At 43.8% G+C, this 19,208-nt stretch overlaps 1 protein-coding gene across 1 annotated transcript in view; it reads right to left on the reverse strand.

Annotated features, from left to right (window-relative positions):
* Positions 1-5,462: 5,462 nt before the first annotated feature.
* Positions 5,463-19,208, reverse strand: part of LOC148064524 (protein NLRC3-like) — a 45,022-nt gene continuing 31,276 nt past the window's right edge. The window contains exons 7-12 of the mRNA XM_087808539.1: positions 17,292-17,468; positions 15,048-15,224; positions 7,259-7,435; positions 7,025-7,198; positions 6,670-6,716; positions 5,463-6,229 (exon numbers count right to left, since the gene is read on the reverse strand). Coding sequence (XP_087664665.1) covers positions 5,688-6,229; positions 6,670-6,716; positions 7,025-7,198; positions 7,259-7,435; positions 15,048-15,224; positions 17,292-17,468 — 1,294 coding nt within the window. The 3' untranslated portion in view covers positions 5,463-5,687. The remainder of the gene's footprint in view (positions 6,230-6,669; positions 6,717-7,024; positions 7,199-7,258; positions 7,436-15,047; positions 15,225-17,291; positions 17,469-19,208) is intronic.

A 19,208-nucleotide genomic window follows, 5' to 3' on the forward strand; every position in this document is an offset into this window, starting at 1 on the left:
TAGTATGCGATTTGAGACACAGCACTGCTTCATTGTCACTAATGAGCAGCACCTGTGAACTGTGAGGTAATGGAGGGTCTCAGTCAGTCAGTCAGTCAGAGAGAGAAGACGCTCCAAGTTCACAACAATGGCTTCAGTCCAAAGACGCCAATGGTCGGTGAAATGTTTTCTTTACTTTGATTGTGTATTGATTGAATGCTTCTGAGATGTTCAAATGGATGTTTAACTGCGTTAAATATTAGTTAAGGAACACATTGCAGCATTATATGGATTTTGTGATCAATGGGTTTTGATAAAAATAACATTTCATTTGAGTTCGGAAAATTCAAGAAATTAGATTTAGTGCTTGTTGATTCATTTAAAATATTTGATTAAGATGCTTAAATTAATTTAAAATATTCAAATGTTTGAATGAATTTAAAATGTTAAATTGTTTGAATTCAAAATGTTTCAATGTTCAAGTTAATTTAAAATGAATTTAGAATGTTTAATCTAAATTGATAATTAAAATGGTTTATCTGTCTTTATAGGTTTACAAACTAATCACTGACAATCCAAAATAAAATAAAAGTGATTGAGTGAAACATTTGAGTTTTCATTGTGTCCTTTGGAACGATACTCACAAGTGCTTTTATTTAGATGTAATTATATAATGTCTTCTGTCACTTTTTGGTTTGTTGTCACTGCTTTTGTTTTGTTGTTCAGTCCCACTAAGAGGGAATAAGAGAGAAATGACATGAAGTTGCAGGAAACAGACACAAGGTGGCAGCACTTGCGTATTCCTGGCAACACGTCACGCAAGTGAAACTCATGATCCAAGAGTTGATGAAAACTTGTGGTCTGGTGTCGTTCATTGCATTTCTAGGTTGGTTAAGAACTCCTTCTTTAATTCCTCTTACTTTAAACTGTTTATAAGGATTTGTGTGTGTGTGTGTGTGTGCGTCTGAATTGGGCATGTGTGTGTGCTATGAAGTGTGAAAAGTGTGCTAGCATGCTACATACACTCAGCATGAATGTGCAGGTTCAGACCAGTTATAGGCGCCGCCCTGGTTGAAAGCGCGCTAAAATAAATATGTTATACGGTTTTGTCTAGTTACACTGCAAAAGATATTCATTTTGTTTTATTTAGTGTACACTCCTCCAGCATTCTCAGCTTATAGCAGCTAAGATTAACAGTTAAGTTAGTTATAGCAGCTAAAGATAAACAGTTAAGTTAGTTATAGGCTTTATCGAAAAGCAGAGGGGCTTGAAAACCAAAGGCCCTGGCTCCAAATCTACATTTAGAGATTTGTGGTAAAAAATATAATATATATAATAATAATATATAATATATAAACTAATGTTTTCATGTTGCCAGCATCTCTAACATATTCAGAAAGGTCTGTCCTCAAAGGGGGGTATTGAGAGGCGCGCCCCCAAAAAGTAAGTGTGTGTGTGTGTGTGTTTGTGTGTGTGTGTGTGTGTGTGTGTGTGTCTTTTAGAAGTCCTTCTTAATACACGCCTGCAAACCACCACATGACGCAGTTGCAGTAGAAAAAACATGAAGGAAGTTTACCGGTGATATGAAGAAGTGTGATCTATCACCACGGTGACGAGGTATTATACCTGTAGGCCTTTATTTTCTAAAAATATAGAGCATCCCTTTGGGTCACCCTTTCTGTACTTGTACCTTATTTATCTGAAGTACTAGATCACCTGCCAGACAGTCTTTACCAAAGAACTTTGTTCACTTCCAGGGATTTTAAAGTTGATGGACATGAACTGGTATCAAGAGGGTGAAGATGGCAGTTTAACTCCTTGAGAGTTTTACCCCATCTCTCGTGTACTGGTTTACTGCCACTCGATCCGTCCTTGAATTTGAAACGTTGATTATTGTCGACCGTCTCAACATCTTCATGCTGGTCATCTGCATATTCAGAGGCAAGACCGTCAACTGCTGAACCCACATGGTCGGCATAATCGTCAGCAGTTCCCCCAGGAAGTTGGTCAACGGCGATGACATGAACATCTTTTGTGGGGCTCACTGGCGATGAGAACACCTTCCTGGGTCGTGGCATCAAACGCGACTGTGATGTCTTTGGTCTTCATGCACATGTGTGAAGCTTGAAGATCTGCAACGACACCTGATCCACGAGCATCTGTTCAACAGTCTTGAAACAAAAGTATCATTTGTTTAAATGTAAAACAGTGGATACATAAAGCAAAGTGACGTCGTATTGAATTGATGAACTTCATGAAATCAGGCGGAAGTGACGGAAAATGTCAACATGACTCGTGCGACTCCAACAGGAAACGGCTCCAAAAAAAACGACGTGCGAATTGATCGATTCAGAAGATACTTGGCAGACTGACAGGTAAATATGTACTTTATAATATAACGGGGGTTCAGAATAATATCTTACCCACCTAAGAAGATTCGTGGCACGTGTACTGGACCAAACCGAAAGTTTTAATATTCCACAGAAACCATGTCTTCGACGTCATCAGCATCAATAAATATTGGTGAACGAAGCCGTTTGACGCGAATACATGATCCTGCAGATCTTCAGGTCAAAAGTGACACGTGGACGATCGTTTGAAGAATCTTTGCAAACACACTATTAAAACTAACTTCTCCTCCTTTTTTCAGATGAATGTCATTGGAAACCAAGAAATGGTTGATTAACGTAAGGTTGACGAATGTGTAAAGTGTAGTTCCTCCTCAGGTGTGACACGTGGTAATGTTGAGCTCAATATTAATCCTCACAGTAGAGGATCTTAGGATCTGTGGGAGACACTGTGAAAAAAGGGAGTTGATAGAAGAAAGTCATTCTTTCAAATGATTTCATATGTTGAACATGTACTTTATAATTACTGCAGTACTTTTGACAAGACATCAGGCAAACTTCACTCTTAGTACACACATAGAAACTACATGACAAAATTCACAAAAACACATTAAAACGTGTTTTGAAATTGATTTGTCCAAATAGTTTGACCCCTGACCCTTCAGAAGTGCACCAGTGTGAGGAGATCCTGGAAGTAGGAAAAAGAGACAAAGAGAGGGTTAGAGTTCGGCTTCTGTTATGAAAGAGAAATGAATGACAGACGAATGAGACGCACCTGCCGCCAATCAAAGTGGTCCAGAGGAAGCAGTCCAAGGAGCTCCCGGGTCCACAGGTGGGCGCTCCTCTTCCTGAGATCCTGCCGATGCTCTTAGTCTCACCACCTTCTCTTGGCTCACCAGGGCACCAGGACGGTTCCTTGGGTCGACCCCGAGCACTTCAGTCAGCGGCAGGAGTGCATCAACACCTTCAGCTGGTTTGGCTACATGCCTCTGGTGCACTCGCAGCTGCGCCTGGACCCGGTGCTCTTCAAGGACCAGGTGTCCGTGTTCCGCAAGAAGTACAAGGACCTGGAGAGAGCGTGAACATGGGAGACAGGACTGGAGGCTGGACCAGACGACAGACCCTGGAGGACTGTCTCTGGAGCCATGAGTCCAGATGAAGAAGAACTTCTAGAACTTTCTCTGAAGCCTCGTGACGGTTCTGATGACAATGAAGAGAAGAACCTGATGTTGTGTGTGTGTGTTTGCGTGTGCGTGTGTGTGTGTGTGTGTGTATGTCAGTGAGTGTGGGTGTGTGCACATGTGTAGGATTAAGTGTGTGTGTGTGAGTGTGTGTGTGTGTGAGTGTGTGTCAGAAATGATGGTTGTCGATCAAAAGGAGGTGATTGCACAAAAGGTTCAATGAATAAATAGATTCTAAAATCATGGTGTTTGATTTAACATCTACCTGTCTGACCTCACATCTACCTGTCTGACCTCACATGTACCCGTCTGACCTCACATGTACCTGTCTGACCTCACATCTACCCGTCTGACCTCACATCTACCCGTCTGACCTCACATGTACCCGTCTGACTTCACATGTACCCGTCTGACCTCACATGTACCCGTCTGAGCTCACATCTACCCGTCTGACCTCACATGTACCCGTCTGACCTCACATGTACCTGTCTGACCTCACATGTACCTGTCTGACCTCACATGTACCCGTCTGACCTCACATGTACCTGTCTGACCTCACATGTACCTGTCTGACCTCACATGTACCCGTCTGACCTCACATCTACCTGTCTGACCTCACATCTACCCGTCTGACCTCACATGTACCCGTCTGACCTCACATCTACCCGTCTGACCTCACATGTACCTGTCTGACCTCACATCTACCTGTCTGACCTCACATGTACCCGTCTGACCTCACATCTACCTGTCTGACCTCACATCTACCCGTCTGACCTCACATCTACCTGTCTGACCTCACATGTACCCGTCTGACCTCACATGTACCCGTCTGACCTCACATCTACCTGTCTGACCTCACATCTACCCGTCTGACCTCACATCTACCTGTCTGACCTCACTTGTACCCATCTGACCTCACATCTACCTGTCTGACCTCACATGTACCCATCTGACCTCACATGTACCTGTCTGACCTCACATCTACCTGTCTGACCTCACATGTACCCGTCTGACCTCACATCTACCTGTCTGACCTCACATCTACCTGTCTGACCTCACATCTACCCGTCTGACCTCACATGTACCTGTCTGACCTCACATCTACCTGTCTGACCTCACATGTACCCGTCTGACCTCACATCTACCCGTCTGACCTCACATCTACCTGTCTGACCTCACATCTACCCGTCTGACCTCACATCTACCTGTCTGACCTCACATCTACCCGTCTGACCTCACATCTACCTGTCTGACCTCACTTGTACCCATCTGACCTCACATCTACCTGTCTGACCTCACATGTACCCGTCTGACCTCACATGTACCCGTCTGACCTCACATCTACCCGTCTGACCTCACATCTACCCGTCTGACCTCACTTGTACCTGTCTGACCTCACATGTACCTGTCTGAACTCACATGTACCCGTCTGACCTCACATGTACCCGTCTGACCTCACATGTACCCGTCTGACCTCACATGTACCCGTCTGACCTCACATCTACCTGTCTGACCTCACATGTACCTGTCTGACCTCACATGTACCCGTCTGACCTCACATGTACCCGTCTGACCTCACATCTACCCGTCTGACCTCACATGTACCTGTCTGACCTCACATCTACCTGTCTGACCTCACATGTACCCGTCTGACCTCACATGTACCCGTCTGACCTCACATCTACCCGTCTGACCTCACATCTACCTGTCTGACCTCACATCTACCTGTCTGACCTCACATGTACCCGTCTGACCTCACATGTACCCGTCTGACCTCACATCTACCCGTCTGACCTCACATCTACCTGTCTGACCTCACATGTACCCGTCTGACCTCACATGTACCTGTCTGACCTCACATCTACCTGTCTGACCTCACATCTACCTGTCTGACCTCACATCTACCCGTCTGACCTTCTTTCTAACCTTTTATTGTGAAGTGACCTTGAGTCTCTTGAAAGTTTTAAACCAAATGTTTTATTATATCATGATGAACATCATAAGTGACTCGTGCTCCACTGAACTTCAAGTCTTCAGTCGACTCAACAAGTGATGAAAGAGTTTCTTCAACAACATTCAGATCAACACGTTTGTTTCAGGAGCAGATTTCTTCCATCATCACTGTCAGCACTTTAATGATGATTGACAGCAGCAACACAAGTGTGTTGGAGGAACACACTCACACACTCAGGTCACACACACACACTGAGGAACCAGAACCAGGAACCTCTGTGAGTCCAAATCCCAGGTACAAAGGTTCAGTGGAGGTGAAGAAGGTGTGGAGGTGTTTCTGTTCATCAGAGGAGACACTGAAGAAGGTTAAATATCCAGGATCACTAAAGTTCATCAACATTCCTACTCTGTGAGAAACTTCTTGACTCTTGATGACAGTTTCTTTCTTATCGTGATAGAATTTATATCCATCATCATCAGAGCAGCTCAGACTCCAGGAATAACGGTTCTGTCCAAACTCAGACTCGTCTTCTTTCCCTCCGTCTCTTCTGAGAGTCAGTGTGATAGAAGCTCCTCCTCTCCACTCCAGCTCCCAGTAACATGGTCCAGTCACAGCTTCTCTGCTCATCACCTGAAGACACCGGTGGAATCTGTCGGGATGGTCCAGATAATCCTGATCCTGCGTCACAAGTTCCACCGTCCTGTTGTCGTTGGACAGTAGGAGGCGCCGGTGTGCTGTGTCCGGGTCCAGTGAGAGTGGACGGAAGTCTGAGAGAAGAAGACACGAGAGGTGATGATGGTGGAAGAACTTTCTCTTCAAGACAATCATGGACTCAGTGTCCCAGCAAGCCAGGGAGGGCTGCTCTGTTTGTTGACATCTAGTGGAGATCATCTTCAAAGTGAAGTCAACAGTCTTCTGAGACTGGGACCACCTCCAGAGAAGAACCAGGAGGAACATCCCAGAATCATCTTGTCACATTTGATTGACACCAGTGTGTTCATATCAAGTCAGCAGCTAAACTAGCATGTAGCTAACATGATGTTTCTTCATGTTCTTGAAACATCTCTGTGTTCATCTCCACCATCATCCTGGACTTGATGAAGCTCCATCAGCAGATTCAAGTGTAACAACATCTCAACATCACAACTGCTCCACTAGAAGCTGACAGAGTCAAGGAGTTCTCATCCATCAATCAAATCAAACTTACACATCTCCAATCCAGATGTTAACCTCTGTGGTCCACAGTGATCCAGCCTGGAGGAAGAAACATTGAGAAGATCAGATTCATTTGACTTCAGATGCTAAGTGGACGTTCTTTCATGACTGTGTTGACCACAACAAAGATGGATCTAGAAACACTCGCTCAGTCTCCACTGTCTCCTTGTTCTTCCACTGGTGTCCAGCAGGAGAACATGGAGAAGCTCTGAGAGTTGGATTCATGTGCTCAGTTCAGATGAAGAGTCTGAGCAGCGTCACACACTCACATCTCTCTGCTTCTGATCACATGTTCAGTCTGAAGATCTTTGGAGCTCAGTCAGTGAGTTCTGCTGCTCCGTCCATACCTGAGAGTCTCCAGCCTCCAGTCTGGACTCTCCAGTCCAGCAGACAGCAGCTCCAGTCCTGGTCCTCCTGGATGATTGAAGCTCAGGTCCAGCTCTCTCAGATGGGACGGGTTAGATGTCAGAGCTGAGGCCAGAGAAGAACAACCTCCTGCTGAGATCTTACACCCTGACAGACTGTAATGAAGGAGAAACAGTTTCATTAAATCAGAAGAACTGAAGACATGATGTTCTGACCTGAGAGTCTCCAGGTGACAGTGTGGACTCTTCAGTCCAGCAGACAGCAGCTCCACTCCTGGATCCTGCAGGTTGTAGTTGTGACTCAGGTCCAGTTGAGTCAGACTAGAGGACGGAGAGCTGAGGACTGAGGACAGAAGTGAACAACTTCTCTCTGACAGTCCACACCTGTTCAGCCTGTGAAAGAGACGGAAACGTCAACAAGAGACTTTTTCTCTATTTTGACTTGAAAGCCTTGATTGGAGGAAACACTGAACTCTTGACGTTCATAAGATCATCACATGATTGTGTGAACATTTGAAGACTTTGATTTCAATCAGGATCAACTTGATCAACACATGAAATAATGAAGTTTTCATCAGTTCAACACTTGATGTATAAATGATCACATGACTCACTGTTGTGAGAGGATTGATGTGTGTTTGTGTTTAATGTCAGTGTTAGTGTTAGTGTTGTGTAACTCCACTCACACTGGTGTTGTGTAACTCCACTCACACTGGTGTTGTGTAACTCCACTCACACTGTTGTGTAACTCCACTCACACTGGTGTTGTGTAACTCGACTCACACTGGTGTTGTGTAACTCCACTCACACTGGTGTTGTGTAACTCCACTCACACTGGTGTTGTGTAACTCCACTCACACTAGTGTTGTGTAACTCCACTCACACTGGTGTTGTGTAACTCCACTCACACTAGTGTTGTGTAACTCCACTCACACTAGTGTTGTGTAACTCCAATCACACTGGTGTTGTGTAACTCCAATCACACTGGTGTTGTGTAACTCCACTCACACTAGTGTTGTGTAACTCCAATCACACTGGTGTTGTGTAACTCCACTCACACTGGTGTTGTGTAACTCCACTCACACTAGTGTTGTGTAACTCCACTCACACTGGTGTTGTGTAACTCCACTCACACTAGTGTTGTGTAACTCCACTCACACTAGTGTTGTGTAACTCCAATCACACTGGTGTTGTGTAACTCCACTCACACTGGTGTTGTGTAACTCCAATCACACTGGTGTTGTGTAACTCCACTCACACTAGTGTTGTGTAACTCCACTCACACTGGTGTTGTGTAACTCCACTCACACTAGTGTTGTGTAACTCCACTCACACTGGTGTTGTGTAACTCCACTCACACTGGTGTTGTGTAACTCCACTCACACTGGTGTTGTGTAACTCCACTCACACTGTTGTGTAACTCCACTCACACTGTTGTGTAACTCCACTCACACTGGTGTTGTGTAACTCCACTCACACTGGTGTTGTGTAACTCCACTCACACTAGTGTTGTGTAACTCCACTCACACTGGTGTTGTGTAACTCCACTCACACTGGTGTTGTGTAACTCCACTCACACTGGTGTTGTGTAACTCCACTCACACTGGTGTTGTGTAACTCCACTCACACTAGTTTTGTGTAACTCCACTCACACTGGTGTTGTGTAACTCCACTCACACTGGTGTTGTGTAACTCCACTCACACTGGTGTTGTGTAACTCGACTCACACTGGTGTTGTGTAACTCCACTCACACTGGTGTTGTGTAACCCGACTCACACTTGTGTTGTGTAACTCCACTCACACTTGTGTTGTGTAACCCGACTCACACTGGTGTTGTGTAACTACACTCACACTGGTGTTGTGTAACTCCACTCACACTTGTGTTGTGTAACTCCACTCACACTAGTGTTGTGTAACTCCACTCACACTGGTGTTGTGTAACTCCACTCACACTGGTGTTGTGTAACTCCACTCACACTGGTGTTGTGTAACTCCACTCACACTGGTGTTGTGTAACTCCACTCACACTGGTGTTGTGTAACTCCACTCACACTAGTGTTGTGTAACTCCACTCACACTGGTGTTGTGTAACTCCACTCACACTGGTGTTGTGTAACTCCACTCACACTAGTGTTGTGTAACTCCACTCACACTGGTGTTGTGTAACTCCACTCACACTAGTGTTGTGTAACTCCACTCACACTAGTGTTGTGTAACTCCAATCACACTGGTGTTGTGTAACTCCAATCACACTGGTGTTGTGTAACTCCACTCACACTAGTGTTGTGTAACTCCAATCACACTGGTGTTGTGTAACTCCACTCACACTGGTGTTGTGTAACTCCACTCACACTAGTGTTGTGTAACTCCACTCACACTGGTGTTGTGTAACTCCACTCACACTAGTGTTGTGTAACTCCACTCACACTAGTGTTGTGTAACTCCAATCACACTGGTGTTGTGTAACTCCACTCACACTGGTGTTGTGTAACTCCAATCACACTGGTGTTGTGTAACTCCACTCACACTAGTGTTGTGTAACTCCACTCACACTGGTGTTGTGTAACTCCACTCACACTAGTGTTGTGTAACTCCACTCACACTGGTGTTGTGTAACTCCACTCACACTGGTGTTGTGTAACTCCACTCACACTGGTGTTGTGTAACTCCACTCACACTGTTGTGTAACTCCACTCACACTGTTGTGTAACTCCACTCACACTGGTGTTGTGTAACTCCACTCACACTGGTGTTGTGTAACTCCACTCACACTAGTGTTGTGTAACTCCACTCACACTGGTGTTGTGTAACTCCACTCACACTGGTGTTGTGTAACTCCACTCACACTGGTGTTGTGTAACTCCACTCACACTGGTGTTGTGTAACTCCACTCACACTAGTTTTGTGTAACTCCACTCACACTGGTGTTGTGTAACTCCACTCACACTGGTGTTGTGTAACTCCACTCACACTGGTGTTGTGTAACTCGACTCACACTGGTGTTGTGTAACTCCACTCACACTGGTGTTGTGTAACCCGACTCACACTTGTGTTGTGTAACTCCACTCACACTTGTGTTGTGTAACCCGACTCACACTGGTGTTGTGTAACTACACTCACACTGGTGTTGTGTAACTCCACTCACACTTGTGTTGTGTAACTCCACTCACACTAGTGTTGTGTAACTCCACTCACACTGGTGTTGTGTAACTCCACTCACACTGGTGTTGTGTAACTCCACTCACACTGGTGTTGTGTAACTCCACTCACACTGGTGTTGTGTAACTCCACTCACACTGGTGTTGTGTAACTCCACTCACACTAGTGTTGTGTAACTCCACTCACACTAGTGTTGTGTAACTCCACTCACACTAGTGTTGTGTAACTCCAATCACACTGGTGTTGTGTAACTCCAATCACACTGGTGTTGTGTAACTCCACTCACACTAGTGTTGTGTAACTCCAATCACACTAGTGTTGTGTAACTCCAATCACACTGGTGTTGTGTAACTCCACTCACACTGGTGTTGTGTAACTCCACTCACACTAGTGTTGTGTAACTCCACTCACACTGGTGTTGTGTAACTCCACTCACACTAGTGTTGTGTAACTCCACTCACACTAGTGTTGTGTAACTCCACTCACACTGGTGTTGTGTAACTCCAATCACACTGGTGTTGTGTAACTCCACTCACACTAGTGTTGTGTAACTCCACTCACACTGGTGTTGTGTAACTCCACTCACACTAGTGTTGTGTAACTCCACTCACACTGGTGTTGTGTAACTCCACTCACACTGGTGTTGTGTAACTCCACTCACACTGGTGTTGTGTAACTCCACTCACACTGGTGTTGTGTAACTCCACTCACACTGTTGTGTAACTCCACTCACACTGTTGTGTAACTCCACTCACACTGGTGTTGTGTAACTCCACTCACACTGGTGTTGTGTAACTCCACTCACACTAGTGTTGTGTAACTCCACTCACACTGGTGTTGTGTAACTCCACTCACACTGGTGTTGTGTAACTCCACTCACACTGGTGTTGTGTAACTCCACTCACACTGGTGTTGTGTAACTCCACTCACACTAGTTTTGTGTAACTCCACTCACACTGGTGTTGTGTAACTCCACTCACACTGGTGTTGTGTAACTCCACTCACACTGGTGTTGTGTAACTCCACTCACACTGGTGTTGTGTAACTCCACTCACACTGGTGTTGTGTAACTCCACTCACACTAGTGTTGTGTAACTCCACTCACACTGGTGTTGTGTAACTCCACTCACACTGGTGTTGTGTAACTCCACTCACACTGGTGTTGTGTAACTCCACTCACACTGGTGTTGTGTAACTCCACTCACACTAGTTTTGTGTAACTCCACTCACACTGGTGTTGTGTAACTCCACTCACACTGTTGTTGTGTAACTCGACTCACACTGGTGTTGTGTAACTCGACTCACACTGGTGTTGTGTAACTCCACTCACACTGGTGTTGTGTAACCCGACTCACACTTGTGTTGTGTAACTCCACTCACACTTGTGTTGTGTAACCCGACTCACACTGGTGTTGTGTAACTACACTCACACTGGTGTTGTGTAACTCCACTCACACTGGTGTTGTGTAACTCCACTCACACTAGTGTTGTGTAACTCCACTCACACTGGTGTTGTGTAACTCCACTCACACTGGTGTTGTGTAACTCCACTCACACTGGTGTTGTGTAACTCCACTCACACTGGTGTTGTGTAACCCGACTCACACTTGTGTTGTGTAACTCCACTCACACTTGTGTTGTGTAACCCGACTCACACTGGTGTTGTGTAACTACACTCACACTGGTGTTGTGTAACTCCACTCACACTTGTGTTGTGTAACTCCACTCACACTAGTGTTGTGTAACTCCACTCACACTGGTGTTGTGTAACTCCACTCACACTGGTGTTGTGTAACTCCCCTCACACTGGTGTTGTGTAACTCCACTCACACTGGTGTTGTGTAACTCCACTCACACTGGTGTTGTGTAACTCCACTCACACTGGTGTTGTGTAACTCCACTCACACTCGTTTTGTGTAACTCCACTCACACTGGTGTTGTGTAACTCCACTCACACTGGTGTTGTGTAACTCCACTCACACTGGTGTTGTGTAACTCCACTCACACTGGTGTTGTGTAACCCGACTCACACTTGTGTTGTGTAACTCCACTCACAATTGTGTTGTGTAACCCGACTCACACTGGTGTTGTGTAACTACACTCACACTGGTGTTGTGTAACTCCACTCACACTAGTGTTGTGTAACTCCACTCACACTGGTGTTGTGTAACTCCACTCACACTGGTGTTGTGTAACTCCACTCACACTGGTGTTGTGTAACTCCACTCACACTGGTGTTGTGTAACTCCACTCACACTAGTGTTGTGTAACTCCACTCACACTGGTGTTGTGTAACTCCACTCACACTGGTGTTGTGTAACTCCACTCACACTGGTGTTGTGTAACTCCACTCACACTGGTGTTGTGTAACTACACTCACACTGGTGTTGTGTAACTCCACTCACACTAGTGTTGTGTAACTCCACTCACACTGGTGTTGTGTAACTCCACTCACACTGGTGTTGTGTAACTCGACTCACACTGGTGTTGTGTAACTCCACTCACACTGGTGTTGTGTAACTCCACTCACACTGGTGTTGTGTAACCCGACTCACACTTGTGTTGTGTAACTCCACTCACACTTGTGTTGTGTAACCCGACTCACACTGGTGTTGTGTAACTACACTCACACTGGTGTTGTGTAACTCCACTCACACTTGTGTTGTGTAACTCCACTCACACTAGTGTTGTGTAACTCCACTCACACTGGTGTTGTGTAACTCCACTCACACTGGTGTTGTGTAACTCCACTCACACTGGTGTTGTGTAACTCCACTCACACTGGTGTTGTGTAACTCCACTCACACTGGTGTTGTGTAACTCCACTCACACTGGTGTTGTGTAACTCCACTCACACTGGTGTTGTGTAACTCCACTCACACTGGTGTTGTGTAACTCCACTCACACTGGTGTTGTGTAACTCCACTCACACTGGTGTTGTGTAACTCCACTCACACTGGTGTTGTGTAACTCCACTCACACTGGTGTTGTGTAACTCCACTCACACTGGTGATGTGTAACTCGACTTTGACTCGATGTGTGACTTGTGTAGTGTGACTTGGGTTGTGTGACTTGTGTTGTGTACTTGTGTGACTTGTGTTAGTTGTGTTGTGTCACTTTTGAGTTGTTTTGTGTGACTCATGTTGTGTGACTGTGTTGTTTGAGTTGTGTTGTGTGAGTTGTGTTGTTCGAGTCGTGTTGTGCGAGTCGTGTTGTGTGAGTCGTGTTGTGTGACTTTTGTTTTGTGACTTGTGTTGTTTGAGTTGTGTGAGTTGTTTTGTGTGAGTTGTGCGAGTTGTGTTGTGTGAGTCGTGTTGTGTGAGTCGTGTTGTGTGACTTGTGTTGTGTGAGTCTTGTTGTGTGACTTGTGTGAGTCGTGTCATGTGAGTTGTGTTGTGTGACTTGTGTTGTGACTTGTTTTGTATGACTCTTGTTGTGTGAGTTTTGTGGTGTGATTTGTGTGATCTGTGTTGTGTGACTCGTGCCATGTGACTTTTGTTGTGTGACTTTTCTGGTGTGACTTTTGTTGTGTGCCTTTTTTGCGTGACTTTTGTGGTGTGACTTTTGTCATGTGACTCGTGTTGTGTGACTCATGTCATGTGACTTGTGTTTTGTGACTTTTGTCGTGTGACTTTTGTCGTGTGACTCGTGCATTGTGCCTTGTGTTGTGTGCCTTGTGTTGTGTGATTTGTGTTGTGTGATTTGTGTTGTGGGACTTATGTTGTGTGCCTTGTGTTGTGTGATTTGTGTTGTGGGACTTATGTTGTGTGACTTTTGTTGTGTGACTCGTGTTGTGTGACTTATGTTGTGTGACTTGGGTTGTGTGACTTGTGTTGTGTACTTGTGTGACTTGTGTTAGTTGTGTTGTGTCACTTTTGAGTTGTTTGTGTGACTCATGTTGTGTGACTGTGTTGTTTGAGTTGTGTTGTGTCAGTTGTGTGACTCATGTTATTTGACTTGTGTTGTGTGAGTCGCGTTGTGTGACTTTTGTTGTGTGACTCTTGTTGTGTTATGTGACTTGTGTTGTGTGAGTAGTGTTGTGTGACTCGTGTTGTGTGACTTGTGTAGTGTGACTTGGGTTGTGTGACTTGTGTTGTGTACTTGTGTGACTTGTGTTAGTTGTGTTGTGTTACTTTTGAGTTGTTTTGTGTGACTCATGTTGTGTGACTGTGTTGTTTGAGTTGTGTTGTGTGAGTTGTGTGACTCATGTTATTTGACTTGTGTTGTGTGAGTCACGTTGTGTGACTTTTGTTGTGTGACTCTTGTTGTGTTATGTGACTTGTGTTGTGTGAGTAGTGTTGTGTGACTCGTGTTGTGTGCCTTGTGTTGTGTGATTAGTGTTGTGGGACTTATGTTGTGCGACTTGTGTTGTGCGACTTGTGTTGTGTGACTTGTGTTGTGTGACTTGTGTTGTGTGACTTGTGTTGTGTGACTTGTGTTGTGTGACTTAAGTTGTGTGACTTGTGTTGTGTGACTTGTGTTGTGTGACTTGTGTTGTGTGACTTGTGTTGTGTGACTTGTGTTGTGTGACTTGTGTTGTGTGACTTGTGTTGTGTGACTTAAGTTGTGTGACTTGTGTTGTGTGACTTGTGTTGTGTGACTTGTGTTGTGTGACTTAAGTTGTGTGACTTGTGTTGTGTGACTTGAAATGTTATACATGACCTGAAATATTCTTCACCTTCCTGTTGTGTTCATGAAATATCAACTTCTAGAACCAAGTTCATGAGTCGAGGAAAAGTCATTCAAATCCTTCTCAGAGTGAAAAAAGTTTCATGAAGAAACATGAATCCATTCACTGTTTACATCCATGTGTGTGTTTGTGTTTGTTTGAAATGATGTTCTGACCTGAGAGTCTCCAGGTGACAGTGTGGACTCTTCAGTCCAGCAGACAGCAGCTCCACTCCTGGATCCTGCAGGTTCCAGTTGTGACTCAGGTCCAGTTGATTCAGACTAGAGGACGGAGAGCTGAGGACTGAGGACAGAAGTGAACAACTTCTCTCTGACAGTCGACACCTGCTCAGCCTGTGAAAGAGACGAGTGTCGTCAACAAGAGGATTGATTTGTGTTTATATGAGAAACAAACACAAGATAACATAAGGAAAAATAAAAAGAGTCACAAAACAAACAACAATGACAAATGAAAATAAAAGGTTGTTACATGTATATTGATCATAATAACACTGTCATGAGTCTACATGTTCCTCCTTGTGTTTCTGGTTTTATTGTGAAATCCGCTCCCTTCTGTGTCTGTGCTAGTCTTACTTCCTCCTGTCTGAGTAGTGATTGGTCCAGCCGTGTCTTGTTAGTCCCGCCCCCAGCTGCTGCTGATTGCTGCCCTGTGTTCTTAAGCCTCCACTCTCTGTCACGTCCTTGTCTTGTCGTCACCGTTTTCCAGTACCTGTATCCTGGGTTTCTCAGTTCCATCGTGATAAACACATCATTGATTCTTTTACTATTCACTTACTTATCTCAGTGTTTTTGTGTGTTTTCTCTCAATTGTTGTGTCTAATTCTTTTCCAGAGTAAAAATAGGGTTCAGTTTTAGGACCACTGTTATTTACCCTGTACATGAACAGCCTTGGACAAAATGTCCAGAAAGCATTTTTCCATTTCTATGCGGAAGACACCGAAATGTATTGTTTTGCATCCTCACTTAATAAGGCTTTTGAGTTCATGCAACGTGCTTTTGATCAAGTGCAGGCTCAGCTTTGTCAACTGAAGCTTGTTCTTCATGCTGATAAGACCAAACTTATGGTATTTTCAAATTACAAAAAGATTGAGATAAATCACAATATTTTAACTTCCCAAGGTCCTTCAATTGAGGAGTATTTTCACAAATACTTGGGTTTTATGATTGATGACCACATCTCTTTAAAATTCACATACAAAACCTGGTAAATAAACTGAAACTAAGGTTAGGCTCGACGACGAGTCGAAGCTACCTTCCTGACCGTTCTTGATTCTGGAGATGTGTTGTACATGAATTCATCAGCTCACTGTCTAAAGATGTTGGACACTGTGTAACATGGAGCCTTGAGGTTCATGACAAACTGAAGACCCTTAACCCATCACTGCACACTATACTCAAGAGGTCACTGGCCTTCGCTCTCTTGGCGACGACTTAGTCATTGGCATGTTTGTATCTACAAGGAGATTATAGGTTATGAATGTTCCTCCAGCTCGTACTGAACTGGGTAAAACAGCTTTTAAGATTTCTGCGCCGTCATCGTGGAAGAAGCTGAAGAAGCAGCACAAGTTTGAGACTCAAGTGACTTTTAACAAATTCAATGCTGTTGTCAGGAATTTGACGTCGAACTCTATCAGCAAGTGTGAATGTTTTTAGTCAGTAATCTTTTATCTTTTTCTGATATTGTACCAATGGACTTAATACTGTATGAAATAGTTTTTATGTGTAACTGTTTTGCTGTCCATCCTGTCCAGGTCTCTCTTGTAAAAGAGATTTTAATGTCAATGAGACTAACCTGGATGAATAAAGGATAAATAAATAAAATAATAATACAGAGTTATTCATTCACTGTTTGTGTGTTTGTGTCCACGTCACATGTTCAAGTGTTTGCTCATGAAATTCAAATGAAAAGTTGATTTTGTTTCAAAAAGTGACTTTAGAAAATGATGGATTTACAAAACAAGGTGAAAGAAAAACCACGAAGAGAGAAAGAAGGAGTGAGTTGGTGACACAGATGAGTTGAAATGAAAGATATGAGCAGGATGTGAGACGACACTGATGAATATTGTGATGAAGAAGAACATGTTTGACTTTTCATACAGTTGCTGATGTGTTCATCACACATGCTCACATCACCATGAACATTACCCTGCATTGAAATCTAGCAACAGAACAAGTGATGACATCACAAGAGTCTCTCAAATGTGTTTGAATGGATCTGAGATCAGTAAATATGTGTCAACATACTGAACAGCACGACCCAGCAGAAGAACAAATCAAGTTCAAGTGTGAGAACCTGCTGAAGACTGAGGTCACTTAGAATCATCTGCTTCATTGAAGAACTCACTGGAGTCTCACCTCTGACTTTCACATGTTCTGAAGCTGAAGAAATGATGTTCTGACCTGAGAGTCTCCAGGTGACAGTGTGGACTCTTCAGTCCAGCAGACAGCAGCTCCACTCCTGGATCCTTCAGGTTCCAGTTGTGACTCAGGTCCAGTTGAGTCAGACTAGAGGACGGAGAGCTGAGGACTGAGGACAGAAGTGAACAACTTCTCTCTGACAGCCAACAGAAGCTCAGCCTGTGAAAGAGACGAGTGTCGTCAACAAGAGGATTGATTTGTGTTTATATGAGAAACAAACACAAGATAACATAAGGAAAAATAAAAAGAGTCTCAAAACAAACAACAATGACAAATGAAAATAAAAGGTTGTTACATGTATGTTGATCATAATAACACATCATTGATTCTTTTTCTATTCACTTACTTATCTCAGTGTTTTTGTGTGTTTTCTCTCAATTGTTGTGTCGAATTCTTTTCCAGAGTAAAAATATCTTCAATTTAATCAAGACACTGATTCAATCGTGAAGATTCACTTCAGTCAATTTATTCTATTTGTTTTTTTAACCTTCAATTCAATATGAACAGGTTTACAAAGTTATTATTCATAACAGTGTCAGGTGTGAGTGTGAAGGTGTTGCAGGTAATACAAGCTCAAACAATGTGTGTGTGTTTGTCACTCACACTCCTGCACTCTCTCAACATTGTTGTCTTCATTTGAATGTTTACAGTTAGAAAATTCCAGGTGAATTCTCTCCATCATTTCAATCATCCTCCGTCACATTCACCTTCATTTCTTCTTCCATGTTTGCTTCACATGCACTGAATTACTTTCAACTTTTGAGTCAAGTTTGGAGACTATTTTTGAAGGAGGTTGTTTCTGAATGTTATTTTCTGTTCTATTAACACTGGTTAAACTTTTCATTTTCTTCATTTATGTTCAGTTTTCACGCTGGATTTTGGGGACAATCCTAAAATAAACCCTGTCTGTGCCTGAGGGAGAAACATACAGTTGTTCATTCCCTGTTTGTGTGTTTGTGTCCACGACACATGTTCAAGTGTTTGCTCATGAAATTCAAATATAAGTTGATGTTGTTTCAAAAAGTGACTTTAGAAAATGATGGATTTACAAAACAACGTGAAAGAAAAACCATGAAGAGAGAAAGGAAGTTGGAGTTTCTCAGCTTGAATAAAATGAAGAAGGAAATCAAACATTCATGGTTCACATCAGAGATGTTTCAATGATCCACTTACAGAACTTCATTTGAAGCTTGAACCACCGGCAGAAGCCTCTCAAGAACCTCCTCTGAGGTAGAGTATTTCTTCAGGTCAAACACTTTCAGATGTTCCTCTGAGGACAGTAAGATGAAGGCCAGGCTGGACCATTGAGCAGGAGACAGTTCATCTGTGAGGAGACGTCCTGATCTCAGCTGCTGTTGGACCTCCTCCAACAGAGAAGTGTCCTTCACTTCATTCAGACAGTGGAACAGGTTGATGATTCTCTCTGGAGACACATTCTCACTGATCTTCTTCTTGATGAGCTTTGCTGTGTCCTGATTGGTCCAGGAACTACTTCCTGTCTGTGTCAACAAACCTGTCAGGAGACTCTGGCTGGTCTGCAGAGAAAGACCCAGAAGGAAGCGCAGGAACAAGTCCAGATGTCCATTTGGACTTTCTACAGCTTCATTGATGGTTCTCTGGTAGAAACTTTCGATTGGAAGTTTGTTGCTAAACATTCTTGACAGTCTGGATGGTTGTTGTGAATCAAGCAAGTTGACTCCAGACTTGATGAAGTTCTGGTGAACATGAAGAGCAGCCAGAAACTCCTGAAGACTCAGGTGGATGAAGCAGAACATCTGGTCCTGGTAGAGTCCTCTCTCCTCTCTGAAGATCTGAGTGAAGACTCCTGAGTGAAGTGAAGCAGCTGTGATGTTGATGTCACACTCTGTCAGGTCTGATTCATAGAAGACCAAGTTTCCT

Source organism: Callionymus lyra, chromosome 15, assembly GCF_982586985.1.
Source record: "Callionymus lyra chromosome 15, fCalLyr1.hap1.1, whole genome shotgun sequence".
NCBI lineage: Eukaryota > Metazoa > Chordata > Actinopteri > Syngnathiformes > Callionymidae > Callionymus > Callionymus lyra.